General features: G+C 32.0%; 1 protein-coding gene across 1 annotated transcript in view; it reads left to right on the forward strand.

Annotated features, from left to right (window-relative positions):
- Positions 1-23,992, forward strand: part of ASCC3 (activating signal cointegrator 1 complex subunit 3) — a 334,378-nt gene that overhangs the window by 196,232 nt on the left and 114,154 nt on the right. Inside the window, exons 19-28 of the mRNA XM_060167768.1 lie at positions 4,041-4,160; positions 6,899-7,063; positions 8,753-8,839; positions 9,701-9,877; positions 13,401-13,626; positions 15,202-15,356; positions 17,858-17,956; positions 18,914-19,082; positions 22,188-22,408; positions 23,714-23,799. Coding sequence (XP_060023751.1) covers positions 4,041-4,160; positions 6,899-7,063; positions 8,753-8,839; positions 9,701-9,877; positions 13,401-13,626; positions 15,202-15,356; positions 17,858-17,956; positions 18,914-19,082; positions 22,188-22,408; positions 23,714-23,799 — 1,505 coding nt within the window. The remainder of the gene's footprint in view (positions 1-4,040; positions 4,161-6,898; positions 7,064-8,752; positions 8,840-9,700; positions 9,878-13,400; positions 13,627-15,201; positions 15,357-17,857; positions 17,957-18,913; positions 19,083-22,187; positions 22,409-23,713; positions 23,800-23,992) is intronic.

A 23,992-nucleotide genomic window follows, 5' to 3' on the forward strand; every position in this document is an offset into this window, starting at 1 on the left:
TAATCTGTGGAAGCCAAGTGTGAAATTAGTTTATAAAATGAATGTGTGCTGTGCTCTTAAGGTAATGGATTTTTAAGTCTTTAGACTCCGAAAATCTTTGCAAGACTGTACAGCAGCAGTGATCAACATCAAGGTCACGTTAGATTAGGAATGTTGCCCATACTAATATCTTTGATAACACTAGTTTAGAAGAACTGGAGAAAGTATCATATTAAGGTATCATTTTATGAGACATCTTTGCTGATTGATGCCTAATGGGGCTGACTCCTGAATGCTAATTAATGCCAAAGCTCACAAGTCCCAGCCCTGTATAAAGCCTCTTAATTTTGCACTGAGAGAAACACTGAAGCATGTTTGAGGCTTATTAAAATTTATTCAGCAGACATTACTGGGTATTGTTTCACGGTTTCACCTGTGAAACCGTTCTCTCATAGGTGACATTAATTTCTTACCTATTCTGTGCCAGTCCCCTATGGTCCATACTTTAAAATGTATTAATCTTTCTATAATCTTACGTACATTCTTTATTCAGAGTTCCTCCCATCTCCGCAGGACATAGTACAAACACTTTGTCCTTGGATTTAAGGCCTCAGCAGTCTGACACCTTCCCAGTTCTGGCTCTGGTTACTTTCCAGCACAGGTCTTCTGCTCTAGACAGTCCCTTACTCTACTCACGTCACTTATAAAGTACCAGTCTTCCCATGTATAAAATAGGAATAATCTCACTAGATTGTTGTGAAAATTTAACAGACACCTGTGCCAAGTTGTTTTTCGGTACAGAATTGTAGCAGTTACATTATCTTATAGTCCCTTTATCCTCAGCCCCAATCATACTTACTACCCGCACTCAAATTTTAGTGGAATAGGTAAATGAATGGTGGCATAAATGGTGTTTTCATACAGTTACTAAAGGGGTTTGTGTATACATATGTATTTATATACACATGATTATTACATTTGCTTGTTTAGTTTTATATGATTTCAACTAACTTTTTGAAAAACACATGCAAATAAACAATTAAGATAACCGTAATGACTAAAGTTTAAATAGGTAAATTAGATACAAAGTGATACTTTGAGCCTTACTTCTAAATTACCAGATTTGGGGTAGTTTCTTTTCCCCCCTCTTTTACTTAGAGCGTAAAGCTGTATTACACTATATACTAATGGCACTTTTATAAGTTTCACATGTTAGGTGTTTTTCTTTCAAAGCATTTTTGAATAGGTATTATGTCCTAGGCACTGTGGATAATGGTTTCATAGATGTCATCTTAATTCGTTACATGTATACCACCTATAAGACTACAGACTTCCTGAGAGCAGGAGCCATGCTCTATTTATTGCCATATCCATTGTACTTTATACTTTACATAGTGCAGTCTTGTTACTGACTTCCTATATGATTACTGAGATGAATGAATAAATTTCAGAGAGATACTGTGAAAAATACTTGTTTTATAAAAGGCTCCTGTACTAAGTAGCCACTGGACCACAAATATTTGCAAGTAAATTTTTGTTTTTGTCACTAGGTGGCATTCAAAGATTAATCTCACAATATAATGTACCATTATAAATTTACATTCATTTTTCTGAGTAGTCTTTTCCTTTTTGGTGAACATTTGGGAGACTTGCATTACTTGATCCAGTTTTTGGTACCTACCTACTTCATCTTTTCCTTTATTCTTCTCACTACCTGGCAATAGGTAATTATTATTGTTAATTTACTGAGTCTGATTTTGAAAGTACAATAATAGCAAGCTTATTTTATCCTTTATAAAATTTTCTACTCTTAGGAGTTATGTGGTGTTATTTTAAAATATCTATAAGTCATAAGGGGATTAACACAATTTGGCTGTCAAATAATAGAATCACAAATGGAGGACGCTGTCGGATTTTTAGCCATATCATCAAACTAGTTTCCTTTGCCTAAGCAGACTAGAAAATGTTTAACTGTGTTACTTGTTAATATTTAGGAAGTATTGTAGAACTAACTCCTTAGCTAAATTTTAGTTCTTGTTACTCTTTATTTTGTGGAAACTCTTACAGTTCACATTTTAGGAAGTGTATGTTTACTTATATTGTGGGTGGTTTAGTCATTTGTAAGTACATTAATGTAAATTTATTTTTTCCTTATATTGTATTTACTTATATTGTGGGTGGTTTAGTCATTTGTAGGTACATTAATGTAAATTTATTTTTTCCAGCTTTATGAAGATATAATTGACATGTGACATTGTAAGTTTAAGTTGTACAATGCAATAATTTGACACACATATGTATTTGTGAAATGTTTACCACAATAAAGTTAGTAAACACATCCTTCACCTCACATAATAACCATTTTGTTTTGTTGTTATGATGAGAGCATTAAAGCTCTACTCTTATATCAACTTTCAAGTACACAGTACAGTATGATTAACTGCAGTCACCATGCTGTACATTAGATCCCCAGAACTTACTCATCTTATGCCTAAAAGTTTGTACCCTTTAACCAACATCTCCTCATGTCCCCTACCCCTCAACTCCTGGCTACCTCCTTTCTGTTCTTTGTTTCTTTGAGTTTGATGTTTTCAGATTATTTGTATAAGGGAGATCATACAGTATTTGTCTTTCTCTGTCTGACGTATTTCAAGATAGTGTAGTTTTTAAAGTAGATAGAATCTGCCTTACCATTTATTTACTTTTGGTCTTTTTTTTTTTAAGGACAAATAGTATGGTGTAATATTGCTATATGTCATCTTCAACTAACTAAAGATACCTAAGCATTCTCATACCTATTTTACAAAATTAGTTATACAGAATTTAAATTATAATATGGGAATAAAGCAAACATTAAGGTTTATATTTTCTTTACTATTTAGTACTAAAATAGGGGGATTTATTTTTCCTTCTTTTCTCCTAAAATTTGGTTATTTAGGTAGGGGTCATCACTTCTCCTTTGATTAAAGTATTAAGAGGTTAAAAAAATTTTTTTCAGTTACAGATTCAGGAAAAATTATTCAACTGTGAAGTTTCACAACTTGGATAAATTTGTTAATTAAAATGAACACTCTAAGTATAAAAGCACAATGACTGCATATAGATCCAGTGGCTAAAGAAATGTATTTTTAAGAAAACTTCTCACTGCAATTCTGGCTTAAGGTCATTTTCTAACAATTCCCTTTATTACACAGATTTTATATGTTATTATTGTGTTTTAAAATAATTAACCTTTGGTTTCATTAAATTAGCATGTTATAAAGCTACATTAAAATGCTATGTTAAAAATTATATTTTCTTTCAGAATATAATCTAAAGAATTACCATGTTTATTATAATTCAAAGGTATAAATATCTGTTTTTTCCATAGGTTGTTTTAAGTTTACCAATAAAAAATTAAAACCACTCCCTGTTCTTGTATGATCTTTTTAAAGTGTATATATTATTAATATGTATAAATCCCAATAAAATATGATTTTGTTTTATGCAAAAATTACTGCATTTACCATTGTATTTATATTATATATTTATACTAGCTATACTGCAAATGGGTATCTTTAGAGGAAAAAACTACTAATGTTATGCTCTTTGTGATTTTGGTAATGACAGTATACAAAATCACAACAAAGAGGGATAGAATCAGCAATATTATGTTGTTTTGATTGTGGTGCAGTCACATTTAAAACTGTCAGTAATGTTGTCACATAAAATGAAACCAAAATTTAAAAGAAGCAAAATGAAGAAGAAAAATTAATGAATACCAAAATGTTTATAATACTATATGGAATTAAATTCAAATGGGAAAACTAATCAAATGCCATAATAATAAGTAAAGTTTGGGAATATAGCATTTCTAATGTACTGTTCTCAATTAAATGAGGCAGGACTGATTTTTAATTAATTGGAGAAACATCATGTCCAATAATTGTGCTTACCTTCTTTTAAATACAGCATAATGATGTATTTTAAAAACTTAACTTTCAACAAAATGGTCTTTGATGTAATGTTTATATTCAACTTTAACGCATTAGTTTAACTTTCGTTATATTTTTGATTTGCAGATTGCTCTGGGAACAGTTACTAATGTGGAAGAAGCAGTGAAGTGGATAAGTTACACTTATCTTTATGTACGGATGAGAGCAAATCCATTAGTGTATGGCATCAGTCACAAGGCTTATCAGGTAGAAAACTCATTTACTAAAAAAAAGTCAGACCTCCTTTTTAGTTCTGTAATCCTTTCATGATATGAGGATAAATATTTGCTACTTCTGCTCATCTGAAAAGATTTAGGTACCTGGAAGAAAAACAAAGAGCTTTAATCTTTTTTAGAAAATACTAAGGAAAATTAAATTTGTCCCTGGTAATTATTTCACTTTCTTTATATATCTTTTCCACTAATCTTTATGTTATTATCAATTTACTGCTCAGATAAGTTTCCATTTGATATTAGTATCTTGCTATGTTTTTTTAACTATATTTTTTAAATTTAGTTTTTAGAATAAACCAGACATGAGGAAACTTACAAACCACTTTTAATGATAGGCTTATATTATATACAGTATATTCTTCTTATCAAGTCCTTCTAAGCCTTTGTTGCTAAATTAAAAGATAGCATTAATGAGTTACTATCTTAACAGTTTGGAGGCTGAATCAGTTCTGCTGTGCACATAGACTGAGAATCAGATGCATATGGTCACAGCTCTTCCTATAAACTTCACAGCTCTGTGGTCCACATAGCTTACAGATTCTGTGACATCTTGTCTTTTCTTTAAACTCTGCTTTATACCCTGTAAATGCTTCCTAATTACAGGTAAAATCCAGTTGTTGTCTAATGAAAATACGATTTCACCACCATCATATCGATATTCATTAGTGTTAAAATTAGCAAAGAAGTTGAATTTAACTTGGAATTATAGTTTTCCTCTATTTACTAATAATGATAATTTTGTATGTGTGTGTGTGTTCCATTTTGTATCAAAGCAGTTGCCTATCTTTTTTTTATCTTTCCTTTTCATATACAGTAACTTTGACCATGGGAAAATTGAAACTTAAGATTTAGGAGGGAAAAAAAAGAAGAAAAATAGCAGCAGCAACTAGTTATGAAGCTGTTCATCTGAGATCATTTGGTTTTTATACTTAGGTTCACTGTAGATGGGGGAATTCAACTACCTTTATTCTTCTCAGTTAAAATCTGTGCTAATCTTCAAATGGGTATCTTTTACAACCAGATTGCTCTCAGTTATAAAATGTAGGTGTATTGTAACCTGTACCTTTATAAATTTTAAAGAATAAGGCACTAGCTATTCTTCCCCATTTTTTTTTTTTTTTTTTTTTTGAGGTAACGCGGGCCTCTCGCTGTTGTGGCGTCTCCCGTTGCGGAGCATAGGCTCCAGACACGCAGGCTTAGCGGCCATGGCTCTCACGGGCCCAGCCGCACCGTGGCATGTGGGATCTTCCCAGACTAGGACACGAACCCGTGTCCCTGCATCGGCAGGTGGACTCTCAACCACTGCGCCACCAGGGAAGCCCAGCACTAGCTATTCTTATTACAAATGTGGGTTTTGTGAAAAGAGTCAATGGCACTATGAAAATATTCTGAAGGGGTAAAGGAAGACCGAACACAACATGTATTTTTTCATGGGCTAAGGCATATCAAATCTTGGGACAAGATAAACACATCAATTGATTTTTGTTTACGTACCAGATTAATATTGGAAGTCATTTTTTTATAATTTTCTAGTGTAAAAAGTGGGTTTTTTTCCTTTCTGAGATACAAAGTTTTATAACCTTCACAGTTCAGATAATCTTACCTTATTTTTTTGACCTGTTTTTATTTTATTACTCAGAAAGACTGTGTAGCCACAAGACTTATGTGAATTAACACAGATCATGTAGTTTAATTCTTTTTAATGGTTTAATAATATGTGATTAATAAAATGGTTTCATAAGATGAGCCTGAAATATACAGTATGTTACCTACAGAAAATATTTAAGACTTTTTGTATTTGCTAATGTGACTGGATTCCATCTTATTTCCCTACAGTTGATTTTCCTTTGTCTCATTATGATTTGCTCATTTATTTTAGCTATATTTGATGCATGAATAAGCTGCCATAAAAATCTAAGTCAGAACAAGTGGTAGGAGTATTAACTCATTAATTGATTTCTAAAGTATTTTATACTTCCCCCTCCCCCCTTTAAAGGTCATACTTCACTTTATAGCTATAAATATATACATGTATTTATATACACACACACATCATAGTAACAGGAATGTTAATATCTTGTGTTAAATGTCCTTTCTGCTTAGAAAAATACTGTAATAATTTCTAAACTATTCAGAGATTCATTGTCAAATTGATTTTACTCTTTGCTTCTATTACCATTATAGGCAGAATGGGTTTTCCCATCAACAGTTATAAAAACTGCTAGAACACTAAAACCATGCTTTTGAAAGGACGACTTTTAATTTATTTTTGTATGCCTTTATTTGAATGGAGGAGAACATTCTCACTATCATTTCTTTAAATAGGACTGTGGTTTGATATTTTTAAATTCTTATTTATTTTAGTGTGGGAGGGAGAAAGCAGTGATTTTTTTTCATGTATCTAATTCCTAATCCTTATTAATCTTAACGATTATAAGACTATACAGGAATTTTAGATTCTAAAATATTACTATCTGAAGATAATATACAGATTAATAATTTTAGTTAATTTTAAAGCTTTCTTTACTTAATGGAATAAAGTATTTTCTTATTATGTCCTATCTTTTAAAAAAATGCATTCTTTTAAAATTATAATAAAAAATTTTTACTAACTAAAGCATCAACAGAAAATTTTAATTTCCATAACAGGTATACATTTGCAAATGATGACTTTCTGAAGAATTATTCAAGTGTTTTTTTTTTTTCCTGTAGATTGACCCAACATTAGCAAAGCATCGAGAACAGTTGGTCATTGAAGTTGGACGGAAACTAGACAAAGCTCGGATGATTCGTTTTGAGGAACGAACTGGATATTTTTCCTCAACTGATTTGGGTAGAACTGCCAGCCACTACTATATTAAATACAGCACTATTGAGGTAGTATACTGAGTGGAACAAATAGAATAATATGTTTGTCTTTACATGCAAATACTTTCTAGACTTCAAAATATAGTATTCATGCAAAATAACAAAAGCTACTAATAGAACAAAATGCATTTGACTTTTATGAATTCAACAACATACACTTAGTAAAGATAAGAAAAAAAATAGAACTATAAATATTCAGGACCCTCTTGCCATCCCGTTCAGTGAGTATATCCCAAGCAGTAGACGCACCCAAACCTAAAACCATTGAGCACATTGGTGAGACCTCTGGAATGAGTGCCTGAATGATTTAAAGTGGGGTCTGATGGCTTAATGATATCCATGAATAAAAAGTTGAAAAATTAATTGCAAGTTGAGAAACACTGACTAAAAAGAATTATAAAAACTAATGAAAATATCAGGGCACTGAGCTGTACTATTTGGATAATTGAAGAGATTTTTCAAAGGTAATTTTTACTACACAATTGTATCCTTGCCTGTTACCTTTTAATGTAATCTTATGTAAGGTAGGGAGCCACTATAATATCTACATTTTAAAGAATATATACTTGTCTTCGTGTGTATTTCTATACCTACGTATATACCTTCACATGTTAATACATGAGAAAACTTAATAGTGATTACCTGTGAGGAGAGGACTTAAATTTGAAGGGAGTTGGATTAAGGTGAATTTTTACTCTTTACTCTTTTTATAGAGAGAAAGTTTGATTTTTTTTATGTTCATTTTTATTTTTGTTCTTAAAATTGTTTTTTAAATGAAAAAGTAATAGAAATCACTAAGATGAAATTTCTTCAGAAATATGAACACCAAGGCCTATATGAAATCTGTATTGTACTTATTTAACATGTGCTTATTATGCAGATAACATGTTTCAGAAAACATTTTCACATGCATAATAGCTTTTCCTCATCTTGCCGCACATAAATCTTGTGTTTGTACAGCACTTTAGGTTTCTTCAAAGTCTTTTAACATATATTACTCACAACCATGATCTGGTAGTTCCTCAAACCAAAACATTTTCCCTCTCCCTCTGTTGCTGCCATCACCTACTCATGTCAACTCATTTTGTCCATTAAGTTACCTTTCTCATTTGTCCACTTGGTAGTGTGTTGCTGCCAAACTACATCTTAAGCCTGTTTGCAGCTCTCTTTCAGGGACTGTAGCCTTTCTTCAGCTTTGTTTTTGTTTTGATTTTTTTTCTTTCCAGTTTCCTGAACTTCTGTATGCCCTAACTAGCAATGTTGTGATATATTTGCCAGAATCTTAAGTTACATATTTTTAGTTACTCCTCTCTGAATTTTATGTGATATATGATCAGCTTTAAGTTGATGAATGGTGCAGATTTACATATGCCCGTGCTGAAAATGAGCCAAGACAAGAATGTTATGCTGAACATTGTTTTAGATATCTGTTGTAAGTTTCATTAACTGATTTTATAAATCTTTTTGCTTCTAAAGGTCTTCTCTAGCTAATTTTGTTTGGGGAATGTTTTTTAGTCTTTGATAAATTTGACGATGTTTAAAATGATGATTTTGGAACAGTATGCTACAGACATTATAACTCTGCATATTCTAGGGCTCAGATGTTCTCTTAGAATGTGTGATTTATAGTCACATTTTTAATTTAAAATATTTTACTGGACCTTCTGTTTTAATCAAATATAACACTTACTTTGGTAGACCTTCAATGAATTCTTTGATGCTCACAAAACAGAAAGTGATATTTTTGCTATAGTCTCCAAAGCTGAAGAATTTGATCAAATCAAGGTAAGATTACTTGAAGCTTAAATCAAATGCATATAACACATATGTGTTGATTCATTTATAAAAGTTCATAATTAATTGTTATTCCTCATACAATATAAGCTGTATGACACTTCACATTTTGAGTACCAGCAATGTTCTTCCATTTATCAACAATGTCCACTATCCTAGATTTTGATAGTATGTCATACCTGACCTCATTCTTTGCTCTCTACTGCAAATCAAACATAATTTAAATAGGTTTTGCAGTAATGAAACTAGCAGAGAATATAGTGTGTAGATTTTGGTTTATTTGCAATATAAGGTTCGCTGAAGAAAATATAAAGGACATGCATGATTCAAACTTAGATATGAATATTTCTGTACCCATATTATAATTTAATCTTATTAACAGTGAAAACTTTAATACTTTGAATCATAGTACTTCACAGCTTTAAGCTATGAATGCCTTATACCATATGAAAATATATGACTGTAATGGATGCGTTTGAAGATAATTCAAGTTTGCCCTAATCCATTTGGGCAGAGGTTTTACTCTGGTCAAATAAAAAATGAAATCTCATCAGTTGAAGGATGGTGAGGTCAGAAGACTGAATTTTTGTGACATATCAAATTTATATATGTCAATGGCAATTTTAATATTGGCGATGAATAATAAAATGTAGTCTTATCAGCATCAAGATAGTTTTTCATTGTATTTTATTAGCTACCTATGAAAAGATTGCTATTATTTTAGTATACAAAAGGAAACTTGAGTTATCACAGATGGAAACTTTTAGAAAACATGCAATGTGGTTTAATTTCAATATAAAAAATTTAAATAAATCAGCCCAAATAATCCTATAAAAACATTGATTCTTCCAGGTCAGAGAAGAGGAAATAGAGGAGTTAGATGCCTTATTAAACAACTTCTGTGAACTCTCAGCTCCTGGAGGTGTAGAGAACAGTTATGGGAAAATAAACATCCTACTACAAACTTACATCAGCCGAGGGGAGGTGGACAGTTTCTCCCTTATATCAGATTCTGCATACGTTGCACAGGTAAGAATATTACTCCCTTCCTGTTTTCCTTGGTTACTTTTAGAGATTCAAGGAATTAATTCATGCTATACTATGAATGTATTGCATTGTGACATGCTGTCAAATTACCATTTTATCTTAGAACTGTTTAATTTGTACATTTTTTATGCCATCTATGCTGTTAGATCAGGAACAGGGGTGGGATTTGGTGGTTGGTTTGGCTTTTTTTGATGTTGCTATTATTTACATTTTAGAGTTTAAAAATATCAATATCTGATTTTTTTCTGTTTTAAATGATAAAGTTCACATCTTTTACTTAGGAAGGGCAATAGTACAAGAATATTTCAAGTGAAAAGAAAAGATTGTGGAACCTTTGTAGCATTCCCCAGATGTCAGAAATATAAACAATTGTTTTTAACAATTAAACAAGGCTTAATAAATATACCCCATACCATATATTAAGTATGATATATCTTTTATAAAAAAGGTAATCTTTCTTTCCTACTGTCGATACTTACAAATTGAGTACTGAAGGAAAATTAATCCATAAATTACAGCTCATTAAATGTTTAAGTTTTTTAAATTACTGTAGTATAAAATGTTGTAATATTTATGTTTTTAATATTCAAGCCTTTATATGATATAAAGTAGATTTTGTTTTCAGTATTTACCTTTCAAATGAGAGGTTTCCCTTCTAGGTGTACTTTTTTAAAAGATATTTTTTATTTATCAAGAATACTTTTAAAATTATTTTTATTGAGTAATGCCTCCTCTAGGTTAAGGAGAAATAAAAGGTTAATCTTATTTTAAATATAGAAAATATTCCACTGTGTATTTTATGTTTGTAATTTTGCTCAAAGACTTAATATAGAAAGAGTATGTTTGTGTTAAATGAATTATTATTATTATTATTATTTATTTTTTTTTTTTTTTGCGTTACGCGGGCCTCTCACTGCTGTGACCTCTCCCGCTGCGGAGCACAGGCTCCGGACACGCAGGCTCAGCGGCCATGGCTCACGGGCCCAGCCGCTGCGCGGCATGTGGGATCCTCCCGGACCGGGGCATGAACCCGTGTCCCCTGCATCGGTAGGCGGACTCCCAACCACCGCGCCACCAGGGAAGCCCCTAAATGAATTATTATTAACAGCTATGAATACCCCAGAGTGCTTTGAAATAACTGTAAACGTGAAATATTTGCAAACATAAACCAAGATATATTGGTAAACAGTTTGAATGAATGCAGTAATTTAATCAAAGTAACCAAGAAACCAGGTAATGATTTCATATATTATATAAAGTAAATGTGGATGTGGTGAAAACATATTTTTTTTTATTTTTCATTTTGGAACACATATGTTTGTGCCATAGAAAAATACATATATTCTCAAAAACCTAAAGCCTCTATAAGGAACCATTGTTTTTAAAGTCTTTTGTTTTATGTTTTTCTGAAAAATAATATAATATTGTCATTTTATTTTATCTAATGATTTTATATTGCAATAGTTAATGATTTAACTAAAAGGTAAAGCTTTACTGTGTTCTGGATGAACAATCTGGCCACATTTCTGCTTGATTCAAGATTATGAAGATATCATCAGAGACTGATTTACGAATTGCTTTACAATATAAAACTTACAGTTTCTTCATGATTGGTACCCAGAAAGTCAGTCTCAAAAGATTGAGGATATATCTATAAGAATCCCTTTTAAAAAAAAAAAAAAAAAAGCTATTATGGGTTTATCATTCTTGAATATGTTAGGTAAATTATTGTTGATTTTTTGGGGGGGGGTTGGTTTTGTTTTTGTGTATGTTTTTTTTTTTTTAGTTTTAGGCATCAGTAGTTCCACAAGCACTCTCTCAGCTCTGTAAATTGGTACTTCCTTGTATATTTCTGAAACTTTATTCTCTCAGCCCTTAAGATAAATCCTTAGCTCAGATATTCTATGATTTTATAAAGGGGCCTATATTTATCTTCTACATGTTAGAGATTTTGATCATTATTCCCATGCAATTTATATCATTTCAGATTAAAATGTCCTGTTGGTATCTTCTCACATGGGATTTCTCTTTCCATTTCTTTTAGCTCTTAGGGAACAAATAGGTTCTGAAATATAAAAACATAATTTCAAACAGTTGAGAAAATTAGCCTGGCAATTTTTTTAGAAGAGCAACTGAGCATGCTGTAGGAAGATCTATTTGATAGCTATAAAAATCAAAATATTCATTTTACGTATCATTTTCTGGGCCTAATAAGAGATATCCCGTCAATTTTTAACAGGTGTTACAGCTATCCCCATACGTCAAATACCATTTGTTCTTAAATTTCTAATACTGAAACAAAGTAGTCGAATTTATCTAAAGATGAATAACACTTTTTATGTAAAATATAAAACCAAAGTCCTTAATTCTTATGATCATTTTTCACCTCATAATTCAAGCGGGATCATCTGTTTGCTATTTAAAATCTTACTCTTTTCCATCTCTTTTTATGATTTTGATCAGATTTAACATTCTTCACTTTCAAATACAGATGTAATGACATATTTTTATTTTTTATTTATCAAGAATACTTTTTAAATTATTTTTATTGAGTAATGCCTCCTCTAGGTTAAGGAGAAATAAAAGGTTAATCTTATTTTAAACATAGAAAATAGATATTGTAAGATGTCTCTAAACTCATGATTTTAAAAATAATCTTCCATAAAACAGTCTGCAAAGTTAATGATAGAGGGAAGGAAGAAAAACAAACTACAGAGATGTGAAAAAAGGCTTCAATCATTGTAACTTTCTGTATGTCTACTAATGAAGTTATCCTCAGATCACTGAATTTAGAATTTTGGAGTTAAGTTTGGCATTGTTTAGTTCTGACTTTCAATAGGTACTCTGACACCAACTCTCCTGGTCAAATTATTAACCTCACCAAACTTTAGTATCTTCATCTATAAAATCATAATAACAAGACCAGTCAAATGCAGTTGTCATAAAAATTAAATGAGATAATATATGCAAAGCGGTCAGCATACTGCTTGGTTTATACAGGAGCCATTAATATGGGTTAGTTGCACTCATCAGTATTTCTTTGTTGCTCTTCTCTCACTAATTGTTCTCTCTGACTGGATCCCAAAGTCTTCCTTATTTCTCTAAATAGCTTTATAAATTTAATCATTCCACTATATACCCAAGGGCATCCTTGGCTGTCTCTTAGATTCTAAAATGGCCTCAGCACCTTCCCAAATACTTTGTATTTTTTTTTTTTGTCTCTTCCTACTCCATTCCTGTTTAGGGAGTGTGAGGTGGAGCTTCCTAAGGACTGGGAAATAAAGCTACTCTTGGAGAGTTAAACAGGATAACATCCACATATAAAGGATATGATTATTCTTGTGTAGAAGTAATAAAGATAATTAGGGTTATATGAGGATAGATGTTGCCCACAATTAAAGGATGCAGCTAGACATACTTTTGAAACTGAGTCAGAATAATAAATTTATTGACAAATTTAAAATTACATTGGACCTAACCACCAATCCCCCTTTTCATTCTTCAGAACGCAGCTAGAATTGTCCGTGCTCTTTTTGAAATTGCTCTGAGGAAACGTTGGCCTGCCATGACCTATAGGCTCCTGAATCTTAGTAAAGTCATCGACAAGAGGCTCTGGGGTTGGGCTAGCCCTTTGAGACAATTTTCAGTCTTACCACCACACATTCTAACAAGATTAGAAGAAAAAAATCTTACTGTGGATAAGCTGAAAGACATGAGGAAAGATGAAATAGGTAAGAAGGAAGCAAAAATGTTTTAATGTACTGTTTCATGCAGTTAAAATATTTCACTTGATGTAAAAAAAAAAAAGTATTGTGAATTTCCACATTACTAAAGATGAACTTTTACCATTTTTATGAAATTTCTTTTACATTGATCTAAACTCAGGCAAAAGTCTCTCTAAATTTTAAGTTACTCAGTAGAATTAGAAGTTAAAATGGAGTTTAGATTGTCACACCCTTGAGTATTTTACAGATAGAATCTTAGCTACAAATGATGAGAATTAGTCAGTGAGGCTTATTCTCAATTTATTTCTTTTGTTCATTTCATTTCATCGTCTTTTGTTATGTGTATTAGCAGTATTACAGCAAAAAAAGTATGTCAACATTAAACCCTACATTTCTTCAGTTTCTAAATGAGCTTCATCATTACACATGTATAGATCTTTAAACATAGTTGGTATCGGTGTGTAAATAGTATTTGGTCTTCTATGTTTTTCACATAATATTGAAAAATTATCCCTACATACATTGCCATGTACCTTAACATTCTGTTGGACAAACATTGATTAGGTAATATTTCAGATTCTGAATAGAATAGACATTACATATGAAGGGAGTCAGGCTGAGGAGAAATACAGGGACCTGGTGAAAGGTTCATAGATGTGTAGAGAGGCTGAGATAGTTATTTCCCTTGTATAATAAGAAGAATACTTCTCAGATGGAATGGAAAAGGGGAGGTATCAATAAAAATAGAGAGAAATTGAGAATACAAACTAGGAAGTTGAGATTACTCACCTTGGGTAACATAAATATTTTATTAAAATAAGGAAAATCACTTTAGATTTTCAAACTTTGGTGAACATAAAACATTTTGATTTACTTGTAAATATGCTTTTAAAAATTATATTATGAAGTACCAAGACATACAAGAAATATTGATACTATAAGATAGAATCTATTTCCGCTTAGTCACTTGGCCTGGAGTAGGAAAATGTTTAAAGTTGATCACATCTGTTTGTGACCCTCACCCCCACCCTGGTGCCTCCATTTGTATCTGTATTTCAGAATCTGATCATTTATGAAAATATGTATAAGTGGTTAATTTTGTGCTGGACTGGCCATATTTTATATTTTTATCTTTGTTTTCTGGAAATGGTATGGATAAGTTAGTTATGTTTGATTAGTAAAGCATTTTCCATCATGGTTATAGAGTTCTGAAATAGGCCTTGAATAAATTAATGACTGTTTTCACAAAATACTGAATATTTCTATAATGAGTCTTAAACTGGCTAGGAGAAAAGTGGAACTGTTTATAGTAGTTTAAACACTATCAAGTCTCAGTAGTTTTAAGAACCCTATTAGTAGCTGAGAAAACCTTGATACTGGTTTACAGAGCTATGAATTGCTAATTCAAGTTAACTATTACAAAATATTCAAACATGCCAGGTCAAGAATGTCAGCTATTCTACATAGCAAATCATAAAACAAGCAATAAAAGCACCTTCTCTGAAATCCCATTTACAAGTCAGATTATATTGCTTTTTTTCTGTCTGGACACATTTCTTCTAAGTGACATTTTCCCTGCAGGTCACATTCTGCATCATGTGAATATTGGGCTCAAGGTCAAACAGTGTGTTCATCAGATTCCGTCTGTTACAATGGAAGCGTCCATTCAGCCCATCACACGGACTGTCCTCCGAGTGACGCTCAGCGTCTGTCCTGATTTCACTTGGAATGATCAGGTAGAAATGGAAAACACCTAAATCTGCATTAAGGAAAAATGTCTGTACTGCAGGTTCAACTACACCTCCTTACGTCTGTCCTCAAAGCATATAGAAAAACCTTTAAAAAGAACATATATCGAAGAATCATTTAAAACATTGTATCAATAGTATTATTTACTCTCATCCTCCAGATAAGCATGTGGTATAATATATTAATAATATGTCAACCAGTGAGACCCCTTCAGAACATTTTAGGAAACCTAAATTTTCACATTGTATAATGGTTTAGTGGATTCAGCTCCATAGGGACTTTGCTTAATTCTATCTTCTTTCATTTTTCTCTATGTGATCTTCATTTTTTCCAGCTCTTCTTACACTGTCATTTTAACCTACTCAAAATTCAAGATTCTTCATGCTAAAAGGGCCCTTTTAAAATCCTGAGGTTTCTCGAACTATCATTCTCTTCTTTACCATTAGACTTGTAGAAAGAGTAATCTGCATTTTCCTCCTGGTCACCTGTTTCCTGCTGAGACTACTTCTTCAGTGATCACCAAAGACTGACTGATTGCCATAATAAATGACTTTTCCTTAGTTATTATTTTCTTTACTTCTCTGAACATTCAGTCCTATACATTGTCCTTGAAAATGTCCTTCTTTGGCTCCCATCACTTTTCTGTTTCTGTTTTTACCCCTACTTCTGTTCTTTCTTCCAGACCTTAGCTGTTACTATATACTCTGGATCCTCTTCTTATTCAGTCAGTAATTCTTAAGGTCTGTCTTTGCACCAGTTACTGAGCAAAGAGTACAGTAAAAAAGAGATTGTACATACAGGCAAGTACGTGTCAGTCCTTTCATTCAAGAAGCCAGTGGGGGAAGACAAGTAAATCAGTAAATGTAGTATAGCAATGCTTACTTTACATGGTAATTGTAAGGTTCTAGTTAAGTGTAAGTAAATATCTTCTGCATTACCTGACATTAGTACATCTTTAAAGTGAATGCATTTTATTCTGTGATGTTACACAACCATAGTCCTAACCCAAATCTACCACTGATCTTAAAGTGTCCTTAAAGTGTCCTAACCATTCATTCCTTCAGTTTCCTCATCTGTAAACATGTATAATAATAATAATAATTATCTTTCTCCTAGAATTTCTGTGAGGACAAGATGATATAAAATTTTATTTAATATCTTTATAAATATAGAATTTTACATAAAGTATAAAATTACAAGTAGCCATAAACTCATTTCAAGTTTTTATATTTTCAAATGCATAAAAGTTTTATGTTTTTTCATCCTGTTTTCTTGTATCAAGATCCATAATAGGAATTCCCTGGTGGTCCAGTGGTTAGGGCTCCGCGCTTCCACTGTTGGGTGCCCAGGTTTAACCCCTGGTCAGGGAACTAAGATCCCACGAGCCACCCAGTGTGGCCAAAAATAAAATAAAATAAAAAGGATCCATAATAAGTCTCCCACAATTTGGTTTAATTCATTGTTAGAATGGAGTACTTAATTGTTCATGGTTGCTTCTATCAGTTAGAATGCTGTTGGCTGCAAGAATAGCAAATATGACTTGTCTCAAACTGACTTAAGCAGAAGAAGATATATCATCTTACATAATATGATAGGTCCACAGGTAGAATAGGCCCTGAAGATGATTGAGTCTTCTGTTTAATGATACTCTTCCGGACCCAGAATCTTTCCATCTTTTTGCTCTGCTGATATTGTTGGCTACTTCCCAAATGTTTTCATGCTTCCTTGTTCACATTTAACAGAGAGAGGGAAAAATACCCCACCTGCAGCAGCCCAGAGCATGGGCCAGAACACCTTTTCTTCAGCCTAACTGGGCCAGTATTGGGCACATGCCTACCCCTCACCACAACCTGTTGTAAGGGGGATACCATAAGCTGATTAGTGTATGCTAACCAAAATTATCCTGGGAGGTGGGGTTACCTTCTGAATTACATGAGAGAGGTGTGAGTACTAAACAAGACTAGGCTTTATTAGGAATAAAAAAAGAAAGAGCAATGAGTATACAAAATACAGTATATCTATCCAATGGAATATTATTTGTTAATAAGAAGGAATGAAGGACTGATGCATGCTATGACATGAACAAAAACATTATGGTAAGTGAAAGAAGCCAGTCTCAAAATCATTTCATATATATGATTCCATTTATATGAAGTGTTCCAAAAAGGCAAATCTATAGAGAAAGAAAGTAGATTGTGGTTGTCCAGGGTTGGAGGTTGGGAGGATGGGGGATAGATAGGTAGGGTACAAGGTTTCTTTGGGGGATGATAAAAATGTCCTAAAATTAGATTACGAAGATGGTCACAAAACTTTGTAAATGTATTAAAACTATTGAACTGTATACTTTAAATGAGTAAACTTTGTTATGTAAATTGCATATCAATAAATCTGTTAAAAAGAGAGAGAGGAATGGGTGCTGAGAATACAAACAACAGTATCCCTTACTCGATTTACAGTATATAGTATTAGGATAGTATTTTTCTTCCAGGTCCATGGGACAGTAGGAGAACCCTGGTGGATTTGGGTAGAAGATCCTACAAATGATCATATTTATCATTCAGAGAATTTCCTAGTTCTAAAAAAACAGGTAAATATGTATATATGGCTCTATCCTTATTATGTTGCTGTCATTAGGAAGAAAATGTAAACTAAATAATTTCTATTGTTACTTATTTCTCTATAATTTCATAGTGCAATTAAAGCTTTATGTATTATTTTTTATGTTTCTGTTTGGTTTTAAAAGAAAATAGTAATTAAATGTTATAGTATTCATATATTCAAAGTGATTTTCATTTGAGAAATTTAATTATAATCTTTCTAATGGTTTAAGGCATGTCTTCCAGAGGGGTGGGTGGGATAAATAATATTTTTAAAAATTAAATAAATAAAAATTAATAACTTTAGGTGTTACGTAAGCACAGTACTAAAGAATATTGAATCACATTGTATAAAAGGTATTGTTTTTTAAATTCTCTATAAATTTCAATTTGATGAAAGCTGTCTTTAACTGTGATGCTTCATTCCTAATTTCTCTTTTTATCAAAGAGAAAGCAAGCTAGCTTTAGGCTTGAGTGGACGCCCATAGAATTTTATAGCCATATTTTATTTTCATTGCATTTGTGTTCATGATTATCTTCTATTTATGTCAAGTGTTCTGTTATTCCACTTATGGTAGTCAAAGAATTTAAAGAAAACTATTGAGTAAATAATTTGGTAAAAATTAATGAAGTAAAGTACTTGAATGAATGAATTTTGGAAAATTCTGATAATGAGTCAAGTTGATAACCTGTTAATACATGATGATATGCATATGTAAATAATATAAACTGAGTGTATGTTTTTCCTTCTGTAATATCACGTATCCTCAGAAGGGAACCACCTACAAGTTTCTGAAGTATCTGAATATCTCAGCTATTTAGAAATCTAAGATTTTTTTTTATCTTTAGTACATACTGCTATAGATACGATTGTTTTTACAAGAGACTAATAAAGCCTTTATGCTACTAGAATAGCCATATTCATTTTAGACTTTATTTCACATTAGGTTATTAGTAAAGAAGCTCAACTGCTGGTGTTTACAATCCCTATTTTTGAGCCTTTGCCTTCTCAATATTACATCCGAGCAGTGTCTGATCGATGGTTAGGAGCTGAGGCTGTATGTATTATTAACTTTCAACATCTGATTCTACCAGAGAGACATCCTCCCCATACAGGTAACATATGGAATAGTAACTTGAATCATTGATTTTTCCAAAACTGTTGTTTTAGCTCATGTTGAAAAGTGTCTATGCTTTAAAGTTGCCTGAATCTGAATAAAAATCCAACCTATTTGTCAATACAGTTTGAAAAGAGACTTTTCAAAATCAGATCAAATGGCAGGCCTTAATTTTTCTTTTATTTGAGATCCTAAAACATTAAGACTAGTTCAATTTTTATAATCTAACAAGCATGAGACTCACTGATTCTGTATTACTATGCCTTGATCTCTATTTTTACATTATAATTTCTCTACATCTCCTTCCTTTTTCATTGCAAGTGTTGTCATTTTATCTGTGCTCTCTGTGAAACTTTTGAGATATCCTTTTTTCCTTGCATTTATTACTGTTAAACTTACTTTTAGTATGTTAATTTAATTAAAGTGAATTGTAGGGTTTTTTCCTCCATATAGTGTGCTTCTACACCAAAAAGTGCTAATACTAAGGAGTCAGGTTATGGTATTACTACAGAATGGATTCACGTATACTTCGAGTCAGTTTGTGTCTTACAAACAACATATACTCTTTATATTGGTTCTTTTCTTCCACACTAACATTATAAAAGGGTATGCAGTGATCTGCAGTATCATTTAACAGTGTTTTTCATTGTTTTCAGTGTTTGATAGTTGACAAAAATCCATTTAAAATTTTTATAACATGATTGAGTGCCTTTCTATTTTGACTTGTTAAAGAAGCAAATTTTCATGAATAAATATTTATAATGATACTTTTAAGTGGCCTATAAAATATTCTATTTCAGAAATATCTTGAGGCTAATCTATTAACTAATTAGTATATTAAGTTTATTTCTTCTCATTGAGAATTCATAATGGATGAGTAAAGATTTCGAGAGACCCTTAATTTATAGCAAAATGAAAGTCAATTTCTCTTTTCCATATAAGTCTTCCGAAGACAAACTCTTTGTTTTTTCAAAATAAAAATAGTAGTTTTTACTGCTTTCAGTGAGCACATTATTTGACAATCTTTTGGGGAAGTAAAGTAGGCATTAATGTGACTTTAATCTTTGTCATTTTTGTACTTTGTTCATTATCTTAGCATATCTTAAAGAGAGATACTTTAAAATACAGCTTAATACCACTTTGATATCTTGACAGAGCAAAACTAAAAAATTGTCAACCTAAAAAAATAATGTGATTGCAGTATCTACTGATCTACTCATTGAAGAGGACCTTTCTGGTTTTCTTTTATCAAATATGCTTTGTGATATCTGGAATCTCAAAATAAAATACATAAAAATGTTTGGTGCTTTCATTTAAAACGTATGCTACCAACATCACTACTGGGTCTCTCTGGCTGCAGTACCTGATTTTAACATGTGTTAACATTATATTTTAATGCTCATTTAATCACTTCTTTGTTGAGTGGCCAAGCACGTCACCTTATTTATATAATTGGCTGATTTTCTGACTACATTTTTAAAAGAAATAAATGTACCACCATGACATACCAATTGATATTAAAAATGCATGATGTGGGACTTCCCTGGTGGCACAGTGGTTGAAAATCCGCCTGCCAATGCAGGGGACACGGGTTCGAGCCTTGGTCCAGGAAGATCCCACATGCCGCGTAGCAACTAAGCCCATGCACCACAACTACTGAGGCTGCACTCTAGAGCCTGCGAACCACAACTACTGAGCCCGCATGCCACAACTACTGAAGTCTGCGTGCCTAGAGCCCGTGCTCCACAACAAGGGAAGCCACTGCAGTGAGAAGACCGCGCACCGCAATGAAGAGTAACCCCTGCTTGCCGCAACTAGAGAAAGCCCACGCACAGCAATGAAAACCCAACGCAGCCATAAATAAATTAATTAATTAAATTTTTTAAAAAATGCATGATATAACCTCAATGATGGCTAGTTCTGTTTGGCTCCAAGTATACATATAGCCATCTCACTGAGCTCAAATCAGTCAGGAAAATATCTTCATCTTTCACAGAAGTAAAGCATCTTAATTTAGCATTGTCAATAAATGCCAAAATATTTATTTTTTTAGTCTTTATTAAGAATATGTCTATGCTTTGATTAGCATTGCAAGTTAAGACTTCCTCCCTTCTTGATTTTCAGTGCTACAAAAAATATAGGATATCGTAATCTGGTATGAAAAACATTCAGTTCTCAATTACCTGTGTAATAGAGTAGAGCAATGGAGCAATGATAATATTTTTAAAATTAGCTTTTTTACTTTTAAATACCTTTTCTGAGGAGAGAATTCTGCATACTTTCCCATCTGAAACTGTACAATGAAGATCTAACTCAAGATACAAACCACCATGTCCCCTTACTGATTTCTTTTCCCTTCTTACTCAAACTTCAAATGAGTAGAGTCATCTTCCAGGAAGTAATCCTGAGAGTAGCCAACTGATACCTTTCTGGATTATATGAAAATGAAATGACTATCAAGTTCAAGGGTATCTGGGTATGTTTATTTCTCGAAATCATTTTTTATTTTCTAATCTCCTAGACCTCTAGTCTACATAATGATTTACAATTAAATCTAGTTTCTTTCAGTGTTTTCCCAGCACAGTTCTTATTTACCCAGTCAGGCTATGATTTAAAACTCCCACCCAAGTTTCTTCTTGGAATTATTTTAAGTTCATATTAGTTTGCGGTGGCTAAAACAGCAGTTCACGTGACCATTCTGTTTTGTCAATTGTCTAACAGATGAACAGTAACTTGTTATTAGTAACCATTCTACTACTGAAGTTTGCAAATGGTTTTCCTTCTTCTACAGATTGGTATAGATTTAGTTTTCTTCTAAAACATGCATATTTTCATTTACCTGTCATTCAAATCACTTTCCTGATTGGAAGAGAAAGATGTGTCATTAGCACTGTCTTAGAGGTAGCTACCCCAGAAAAGTTTCCAACATGTCAATATTATAAATGTCATAATGGAAAAACAGATTGATAACTAGTATGTAAGAATTTATTAATCCTTTTTTCCCTCTAAAGAATTGAGGATTATTATAATTTATTTCTAAGAGACAGTATTCAATATTGTGCATATTTTCCAGTTATTGTATGTACCTGTTGAATCTTTTCAGAATTACTGGATCTTCAGCCTTTACCAGTCACAGCTTTGGGATGTGAAGCATATGAAGCACTATACAATTTTAGCCACTTTAACCCTGTGCAGACACAAATATTTCATACGCTGTATCACACAGACTGTAATGTCCTACTTGGAGCGCCCACTGGATCAGGAAAGACTGTTGCAGCTGAATTAGCCATTTTCAGAGTCTTCAACAGGTACCCTACTTCAAAGGTCAGTTGGAAACACTCATGCTTACATTCAATTAGAAAGCATAGTTTATAATCTGTAAACTAGCCAGTTCTAACCATACTGGCTGGACTCGATGAATAGATATGTCACTCTTGGTGAATTTTCCAGGGGAGCCCAGATCAGTATTAGAATAACTGGCCACAAGAAAATTTATATTAAACTTTGGAGTCCTTTAGTTAGATTTCTAATGTAAATATCGGTGCTCACATGTTCTTTCCTCATTGTAAGATACCTAATTCATAGCCATATTTTTAAGAAATATAATGATTCATAATCAATCATAATCAAATCCTTTGGCTATGAAGGAAATGCTAATACTTTAACATATACAGCTTGATTACACAAGGAAATACAGAGGCAGCTTTTATTCTCCATTTCTCCAAATGGCCATGATATCATTAATGTAAAATAATGTGGCAAGTCAAGTAAGCGTTGATTTTAAGCTTTCTTGAAATATGACATACTCTCACTTTAGAAACATTATTTTCCAAGAAAGCTAACATTTCCAAGAAATGTTTTAACTTCCTTTTTCAGTGATTTCCAGTTAGTAGCTGTTCTTCCCTACTTAGCTTTACATTTTCCTACTCCTCAGTTTATTATGTGGTGAGTGATTCATTAGGAGGCACACTAACACAACAGTAGAGCTCTGTTCTAAGTTTGAAACATTTTATAAAGGAAAGAATTTTTTTTCAGAGAATAATCTGTATGTAAGTTTGGATTATTAAAGATCGGGAGGGGGGGTTGTTTATTTTTGTTTTTTAAAAGGTAGAACACCTAAAATGTATGACTGGCATTGGTGTCTTCCATAAAATATGCATTAAAATTTAAACAACCAGATTATTTATCTTTAGAATTTCAAAATTAGTAACTTTTTTCATGAAAGAATTATAACTCAGGTAGCTCTTGATCATAAAAACTTCTATTTTCAGTAGAACCTTAATTTTCTCTAGGTAATGTATTATCTCATAGTTTTTTTAAATTTTTCACATTATGTTAAAAGATAATTTCATTATAAACTACCTAAAAATAATACAAATGGTGCTTTTAAAAAAATACTTAAAATGTTCTATGTCAGTATTTTTATGATGTGCTATATTCATATCTTACTCTGGATAAGTGTTGTTTAAGTTAATGACTTTTTTCTGTTAATTTAAAATTTTAAGTCTTTCATCATTAAAAGATACATTTTTTAAACGACAGTTATATTTTGATAAATTTTATCGAGTTTAACTTTATTTGAAAATGATGTCACTATTTTCATGAGATCTTTTTGCACCCCCATTTTAGGCAGTATATATTGCACCCTTAAAAGCCCTAGTACGTGAAAGAATGGATGATTGGAAAGTTAGAATAGAAGAAAAACTTGGTAAAAAGTAAGTTCTTACTTTTTCAGATGATATGTGTTGAATAATCTAGAAGGATCAACCAGTAAAAGATTTGCATAAAACTGTTGAATGCTTTTACAGTGATTTTCATAGTCTTTTTATTTAAAGGTATGGTAGTTAAAATATTATCAATATTCTCATTTGTTTTAAGATTGCAAGTAAATTAAGGGCTTTCATTTTT

This window comes from Lagenorhynchus albirostris, chromosome 12 (genome assembly GCF_949774975.1).
Source record: "Lagenorhynchus albirostris chromosome 12, mLagAlb1.1, whole genome shotgun sequence".
NCBI lineage: Eukaryota > Metazoa > Chordata > Mammalia > Artiodactyla > Delphinidae > Lagenorhynchus > Lagenorhynchus albirostris.